The sequence below is a fragment of the Trichechus manatus genome, unplaced genomic scaffold, assembly GCF_000243295.1.
Source record: "Trichechus manatus latirostris isolate Lorelei unplaced genomic scaffold, TriManLat1.0 scaffold00077, whole genome shotgun sequence".
In the NCBI taxonomy this organism is placed as follows: Eukaryota; Metazoa; Chordata; class Mammalia; order Sirenia; family Trichechidae; genus Trichechus; species Trichechus manatus.
In genome coordinates this window covers 9,708,520-9,716,930 of record NW_004444013.1, presented here as the reverse complement: position 1 = coordinate 9,716,930, position 8,411 = coordinate 9,708,520, and the positions used below count along the sequence as shown (strand labels likewise).

At 41.3% G+C, this 8,411-nt stretch overlaps 1 protein-coding gene across 1 annotated transcript in view; it reads right to left on the bottom strand.

The window, feature by feature from the left end:
• Nucleotides 1-6,555, bottom strand: part of LOC101345900 (septin-14) — a 19,191-nt gene extending 12,636 nt beyond the window's left edge. Inside the window, exons 1-2 of the mRNA XM_023735256.1 lie at nucleotides 6,388-6,555; nucleotides 3,951-4,047 (exon numbers count right to left, since the gene is read on the bottom strand). Coding sequence (XP_023591024.1) covers nucleotides 3,951-4,047; nucleotides 6,388-6,474 — 184 coding nt within the window. The 5' untranslated portion in view covers nucleotides 6,475-6,555. The remainder of the gene's footprint in view (nucleotides 1-3,950; nucleotides 4,048-6,387) is intronic.
• Between the last annotated feature and the right edge of the window lie 1,856 nt (nucleotides 6,556-8,411).

The window sequence follows — 8,411 nt, the reverse complement described above, 5'->3', positions numbered from 1 at the left end:
TTATCCATTCATCTGTTGATGGGCATCTAGGTTGTTTCCATCTTTTTGCTATTGTGAACAATGCTGCCATGAACATGGGTGTGCATATGTCTATTCGTGTGACGGCTCTTATTTTACCACCATCATATTTGAGAGAGAGTTTTGCAGGATATATTATCCTTGGTTGGCAATTTTTTTCTTTCAAGGTTTTATATGTGTCATCCCACTGCCTTTTTGTCTGCATAGTTTCTGCTGAGTAATCAGAGCTTAATCTTATTGTTTCCACTTTGCAAGTCACTTTTCATTTTTCTAGGGTTGCCCTCAGGATTCTTTCTTTGTCTTTGATTTTGGCAAATGTGATTATGATATGTCTTGGTGACTTTCTTTTGAGCTTTTTGCTTTTTGTCTTTCATGATATCAGGTAAGTTTTCTCCCAACAAATCTTCAACAATCCTCTCTGTGTTTTCCACTTTCTCCCTCTGTTCTGGAACTCTAATCATGCACACACTTTTGCTCTTGATTGCATCCCACATAACTCTTAGGTGTTCTTCATTCTTTTGTCCAGTTTTTCCTCAAAGTGGCGTCAATGGATTTGTCTTCAATTTAGCTGATTCTGTCTTCCATTGTTTCAAATTTGCTCCTAAAACCTTCTATTGTGTTGTCCATTTCTGAAATCTTGTTGTTTATCTTTTGGATTTCTAATTGCTGTTTCTGTATGATTTCTAATTGCTTATTTATTTTGATGTTTTGTTCTTGTATTATTTTCCTCAATTTTTCTATTGTTTTGTCTGTGTTTTCGTTGACCATGACTATGTTTTTGTTGGTTTTGTCTGCATTTTCCATTTTTTTTTGTCTATTTTTTCCTTAGTTTTGCCTGTATTTTCCTTGATCTCTTTCCTAATCTCCTGGTGAGCCCTGAATATTAGACTTTTGAATTCCCTATCAGGTAGTTCCAGTGCCTCTTCTTCTACTGGAAGATCATTTAATGTTTTATTTTGGTCACTTGCTGGAGCCATCATGTCCTGCTTTTTTATATGTTTTGATATTGTCTGCTGTCTCTGAAACATTCAGGTATTATTTTCTTTATTCACTGATTGTAACTTTGTTTTGTCCTGTTTTTTTGTTTTGTTTTGATATGTCTGGGCGGGTTGGCTGGGCATGCTTTGTTGTTTGTCATCTGTAGGCATGATAACTATCACCACCTTGTCCAGATGGGCAGGGATGGTTGCTCAGTTATGGCACAGTGGGGTGGGTCTGATGGGGGGAGGGGCTTGGAGGCAGGTCATTCATCTGTGGTGCAGCAGGACAGAGCCAGCAGGTAGTGGGTGGCGTGGGGCTGGTTCCACTTGGCTTTGGTGCAGCAGGCAGAGCCAGTGGGGAAGGGGTGGTACAGAGCCAGTTCTGCTAGGCTGTGGACCAGTGGGGGCAGAGGAGAGGGGATAGATGGGGGAGAAGTAGGGAGGCTTGTACTGTAGTCCCTGGCAGTCAAGGCTCTGTGGTGGGGTGGTTCTTGTCACTATTCACCGGAAGAGTGGGGTTGTAGGAGCGTGCTCCTTTGGTTACTGTGTGAGAGTGTCTGGGCACTTCCTTGAGCTGCAGCCAGCAAATGGGATCTTACTTGCTCTGAGTGTGTCAGCGCCATTCCTCTATCTCCTATTGGGAATTCTGTAAAGGTGCCTTTCTATGCTCTTCGTGCAGGCTTGTTGGCTTTATCCCAAGATGACCACACTGTGTCGTGCCGGTTGGCAGGGAACCTCCACTCTGTATCTCTACTTTCACTGTTTTCAATCAATTTCTTCTTCTCAGTGGTTTCTGATCTAATACTTTATCCCCTCATTTAAAGTTTGGGGTTCCAGGATTGACATCTGTATCTGTTCTGCTTGGTTTTTTGGGTCTTTGTTGCAGAGGGATGGTTTAGTACGTTTGACTAGTCTGCCATCTTGGCTCTGCTCCCCTCATTAGTATTTTTTACTTTCATTAGTATTTCACAAACTACCCTCAAGGTATTTCATGGACTGTTAACAAAGTATGTAATATAATTTCATCAAAGCAAGTTCTGTGAATATAAAGTATTTTACAACTGTGCATGCTCAAATTCCATTTATACAGCACCATCTTTATGAGACTTCAGTAGGCAATATTCAAAATCAATTAGTCAATTCACATGGCCTTCTCCTGTGTTTGCCACATCCAGAAGAAGGAGCACAATATATTGTGACCAAATTATATAAGTATGGTTCATAAAATGATGTTAAGTTTTTAGAAGGCAGGAGGGGACAGGAAAGCTGGTAATAGGGAACTCAAGGTCAAGAAGGGAGAGTGTTGACATGTCATGGGGTTGTTAACCAATGTCATAAAATAATATGTGTACTAACTATTTAATGAGAAGCTAGTTTATTCTGTAAACCTTCATCTAAAGTACAATTAAAAAGAAAAATAAACATATCGTAGGATTAGACTCTCTCCTTCAAGAACTTCAGAGAAATTAATTTTGGGGTACATAATATAAAGTAAGTGTGTTAAAAATATTAAATTAAAAAATGATGTTAAGTTTTAAGAATGTTTCATACATTTAAAATTCTAATACGTTAATTTTTTAAACAACACCATTTAGAAATCAGTATAGCTAAAGAGAATTCATTCTCCAATAATGAGCATCACAAGTATATGAACCAAACAGTAAATTATTGCTTGTAACAATAGTCCAGCTCATCATAATGCTAGATAAATAAATGTCAATAATGTAAATGTCTATTACCCTTCCAACCAAATACCAAACCCATTGCGATCAAGTCGATTCCAACTCATAACAACCCAGTAGGACAGAGCAGAACTGCCCCATAGGGTTTCCAAGACTGTAATATCTATGGAAGCAGACTGCCATATCTTTCTCCCAAGGAGCAACTGGTGGGTTTGAACTGATGACCGTTCAGTTAGCAGCTGAGCACTTTAACCACTACACCACCAGGGCTCCTTCAATTATACTTAGTTAAAGGTAAATCATATTTCTTTGTTTTAGAAATAGTTGGTCATTCTTTTTTCTCGTGGTCAGTTAAAAAATACTTTGTAAATTATGTATTAATTAGTGTATGTGTACCTGGCCAATGCACCCGAAGTGCAGCCACCACCTCTCTTTCATTGGAGTCTTGTGTGTTGCTTTGATGCTAAACAGGTTTCAGCAGACCTTTCAGACTACAACAGACTAGGAAGAAAGGCCAGGTGATCTACTTCTGAAAAATGCACCAATGTAAACCCCATAGATCCTGTTGCGTATGGGGTAGCCATGAGTTGGGGGTTGATTCATTGGCAGCTAACAACAAGGGGTTTAAACACTAAAAATTATGTGCCAGTTTTGTTCAAAGTTCCCGTTTGTTCAACGTTCATGCAAAGCGAGATAATTTTTAGGAGGTTCTACCTGGCCTCTGTGGATTTTGACCTAAAGCATCTGGCAAACTCCTGTGAGCGTGAATCCTAGTCAAAGTAAGCATCAACTCAGATGAAAACAAAATTTGTGCTCCTCATTAGTAGTTGTTAATTTGCAGCTTTTGTTGTTGCTAGTTGTCATCGAGCCAGTCTCTGACTCATGGTGACCCATACACAACGGACAAAATTGCTGTTTAGTTGAGGTTTGGGCTGTACTGATCCATAGGGTCTTCATTAGCTGATTTTCAGAAGTAGATCATCAGGCCTTTCTTCCTAGTCCGTCTTAGTCTGGAAGCTCTACTGAAATCTGTTCAGCATCATAGCAACACCCAAGCCTCCACTAACAGAGGGCTGGTGCCTGTGCATGAGGTGCATTGGCCAGGAATCTCCCACATGGAAGGCAAGAATTCTACCAAGGAACAACCACTGCCCCCTATTTACAGCTTAGCATGAGTTAAAGTTAAAATGCTTTTTTGGGAAGACAAGGTGACATCCATGGTATATTTACCATAATCATTCCCAAGCCTGCTCACATTCTTCATATTTACCTTGTAAAACACCCCACGGGTACTGACGGCCTCTGACCATCCTTTTTCCAACTTTCACCTCATCCATGCTCCCTACCACAGCAAAGGGTAAATGTCTCTGGAAAGTAACAATAATATTAATCACCTTTCCTTACACCACTATGGCTTACTCTAAAAATAAGAAATCCCGGAGATGAGACTACCATCATAAATTTACTCAAAGGAGAGCTCTGTCCTGCCTCAGATGTTAAGACTTGGCAGTGAACATGTGCTAACTGATTCTCTAAGCATTGGTCTCAGGTCACGCACACAACTGAAAACTATCTACTGAACAGACTCTAAAGCAAAGCACCCTGCCATGGGGAAATCAAAGAGGAAAGATTTTTAATACACAAAAAATCTATACACGAATGTTCATAGCACCTTTATTTGTAATGGCCCTGCAGTGCAATGGATAGCTTTTATATGGCCTTTCTCGCCATGGTTTTGTAACTCGCACCCAAGTGATTGGGTGGGACTACACAAATAAGGTAACTGTGGCCCACCAAGGTGATTGGATAGCTTACTGATAATGCAAATAAAGTTCATGGCACCGTGTGTGCATGGGATCATGCAAGTAAGGTCTATGGAACCCTAATGAAGGAACTGGTCAGTTTTGCCATCCTGTTAGGCTTAAAAAGAGCCATCCCAGAGGCAGGAAGAAGAGAACATCATAACCATCAAGAAAGAAGAGGCAGGAGTGGAGCTCGTCCTTTGAACCCATGATCCCTGTTGCTGAGAAGCTCCTGGAACCAGAAGACTGAGAGGTAGAGAGAGAGAAAGAGAGCTGTAACATTGAAGACGGCAAGAAGCAGTGGCAGAGAAATGGCAGCAGGAGAGAACAGCGGGAGACACCTGCAGGAGACGGTGCAGTGGGCTTCCTGGCCCACAGAGCAAGAAAGCTGGGTGCCTTCAGGCAGGAGGCTTGCTGGAGGAGTAGGTGCTTCCGGGCACTTGGTGGAGCTAGGTTTGCCAATCCATGGAGCTAGGGCTGAGCACCTTTGTGTCGAGGTTTATTGGCAGAGTTGGGTGCCTCAGGGCACTTATCTGCAAAGCTAAAAGAGCTTTGTAACACTTCCCTGAGCAGGGCAGAGGCCAAGGGGCTAGAGAGAGATGGCCCTGTGGGTATGGCTGGGAAAAGGCTGTCCTGATGGAAGAACTGTATCTTGAGCATTCCTGAACCTGAATTGTAACCTATTACTTCCCTAATAAACCTCATAATCGTGAGTATTTTCTGTGAGTTCTGTGTGACCATTGCAATGAGTTACTGAACTCAGCAGAGAAGTACAGAGTGCCGTGGGAAGGACGGTTGGTGTCAGAATTGGTAAAGATGGCGTAGAGAGGAGGCATGTCTGACCTCTCCTCGTAGAAATCAGGCTTGGGCTGTTGATCTGGATTCTCCTTCCCCCTTGTGAAGTTAGAGGAGGTCAGACACCACCCCCACACAATTTTTACAGGCCTCAAATCAGAAACAACCCAGATGTCCTTCAACAAGTAAACAGTTACATAAACTCTGGTATATCTATTCCGTGGAATGCTACTCAGCAATTATAAGAAATGAACTATTGACATATATAACAACTTCGATAAATCTCCAGTGAATTATGCTGAGTAAAGCCAACCCCAAAAGTTTCCATTAATATGACATTCTTGACATGACATAATTAAAGAAATGGAGAACAGATTAGTGGTTGCCAGAGGTTAAGAAGCGCTGAGGAGGGAGGTAGAAAGTACATGTGGCTATAAAAGGGCAACATGAAGGATCCTGTGGTGATAGAAATGTTCTGTATCTTGACTGTACCAATGTCAATACCCTGGTTATGATATTATACTATAGTTTTGCAAGATGTTACCATAGGGAGACACTGGGTAAGTACATAGGATCTCTCTGTATTATTTTTTACAATTGAATACGAGTCTGCAATTATCTCAAAATTAAAAGGTAAAAATTTTTAAATGTCATTTGAATGCTTAGTATGTACAAGTATTATGGTTACAATTAAGACACTGAAAGAGAAAGCAAGCCTAAATCCCTAACTAGAAAGATCTTCTTGACTGAAAGATTTTAGGATTCTAATGTCTTCCATAGGAGCCTGTCAAGTCTCCCATATTTAAAGTAAAAGAATAAAAATATACATTTCTAAAGCGATTAAGCATGTTCCCACTTAAAGTGTATCCAAGGATCACAAACGTGTCCTTTTATTTGAGAACAGGGGGGAGGAATAAAGACATGTTTAAGAAGTGATTCTCAGCAGACATTTTTCAAAATCAGGAAAATAAAACATTTTCCCACACTGGATTTTAAAATAATATTACCTTGCTTATAGTCTGTTTATCATAACATTGTTACTTATAAACTGTATTTCCATTTCTGCAGGTAGTACAGAATGCCTACTCAACAGAACACGCAGACACTTACCTTCAATGATGAGTTCATGTGAGCAGTAGTTTCATCATCTTCTGGGAACTGGTATAGCTGGATGCCATTGTCAACCAATTCATTCATTATATTATTCTTAAACTTCTGTAAATCATTTTTTGAAATGGTATCTGCTTTGGCAATCAATGGTACAATATTTACCTATTAAGAAGGAAAACAGACAAAATCTCATCATCGAGGATTTGTTGCTAATCCTGTAGTTTTCGCAGTCAAAACCTCACAATCTCTAACAATAAGTTTTTGTAACTGAATAACCACTGGATGTCATTCATTTATACGCCTTTGCAGTGCAGTGAATTACTTAATGTAGCCCTTCTAGCCATAGTCTTTGTGATTCCCACACAATGATTGGGTGGGAGTATGCAAAAAAAAGGGGCTTGTGGCCCACCAAGGGGATTGGACAGCTTGTTGCTAATGCAAATAAGGTGTATAGAACCTGTGATGGTTAAGGTTATGTGTCAACTTGGCTGGGTCATGATTTTCAGTGGTTTGGCAGTTATGTAATAATGTAATGTGGCAGTTATGTAATGATGTAGTCATCTTCTATTTTGTGATCTGATGTGATTATCCTCCATTTTGTGATGTGTAATAAATCCTAGCCTCTACGTCTGTGGTTATGGTCCTATTTGGGAGTGAGCTGTCTGTTATGTTAATTAAGCAAGACTGAGGGGGATGTATCTTGATTCACCACCTTACCAGAAGGTGTGACTCAAGTCACCACCCTTACCCCAGTCGCCATCCGTACCACCCTTATTCAAGACAAGCCTTTACTTGAGTCACATCTTTCATCTTACAAGAGATAAAAGTAGAGAGAAGTGGGGGGGGGGGGCGATGACCCACTACCACCAAGAAGGAGAGCTAGAAATGGAGCCCATCCTTTGGACCCAAGATCCCTATGCCGAGAACCTCCTAGACCCAGGAGATGAGACAGAGAGAGAGGTGTAACACCACAGACAGCGAAAAGCAGCAGCAGGGAAATGGCGACAGCACAGGCATCAGAACCAGGAGACCAGCAAGAGACAGATGGGTGGGCTTCCCGGTCCATGGGCAAGAAAGCTGAGTGCCTTCAGGCAGGAGGCTTGCTGGCAGAGTAGGGTGCTTCTGGGCACTTATTGGTGGTGCTAAAGAACTTCGTAACACTTGCCCAAACAGGGCAGAGGCTGGGCCAGCTCAAGGGGCCTGAGGGGCCAAGGGGTTGAGGGGCCAAGGGGCCAAGGGAGGCCTGACTGCAGGCACAACTAAGAAGAGGCTGTCCTGATTGAAGAACTGTATCCTGAGTTGTTTCTGATCCTAAATTGTAACCTGCTACTTCCCTAATAAACCCCATAATTGTGAGTATTGTCTATGAGTTCTGCGTGGCCATTGCAACAAATTATCGAACCCAGCAGAGGAGTAGAGAGTGCCCTGGGAGGAACAGTTGATGTGAGAATTGGTAAAAAAGTTGGAGAGAGGAGGTATATCTGACCACCACTTCACAGGAATCAGCTTTGGGCTGGTGCTGATGGTAATTCTCTCTCCTTCCCTTTGTGAAGTTAGACGAGGAGGTCAGATGCCCCCGCCCTGCCATTTTTACAGCCTTCCTCACAAAATTATTCTCCAGAATCATCAGTGCTCTTTGAAGATTAATTTTTTTAATCAAAATTCAGATTTAGAAGTCTCAGACTTCTCTCTCTTGTTTCCAAAATCTCTTACACTTCCAACACATCTGAATTTAGCAAATGTAAATAGTAATGTGAAGTAGTCTATTTCCCTTGTTATCAATTTGATTTCTTACTAAACCGAGCACTAAAAAGTCAGAGTGAGAGGCTTCTCATCAAAACTGCAGGACAGATTGAGTTGTCCTTCTACCTGTCATTCATGTATGTCAGCTTACTCCAATAAATCCAACTTAATCAATGCCCCATATTCACAGATTTTGCTCTACTTAAATGTCCTTACAGATAGATTTTCTTGTGTTTTTCAACAATCCCTTACCATGAAGATCACAATAGAGGGTCCCAGAC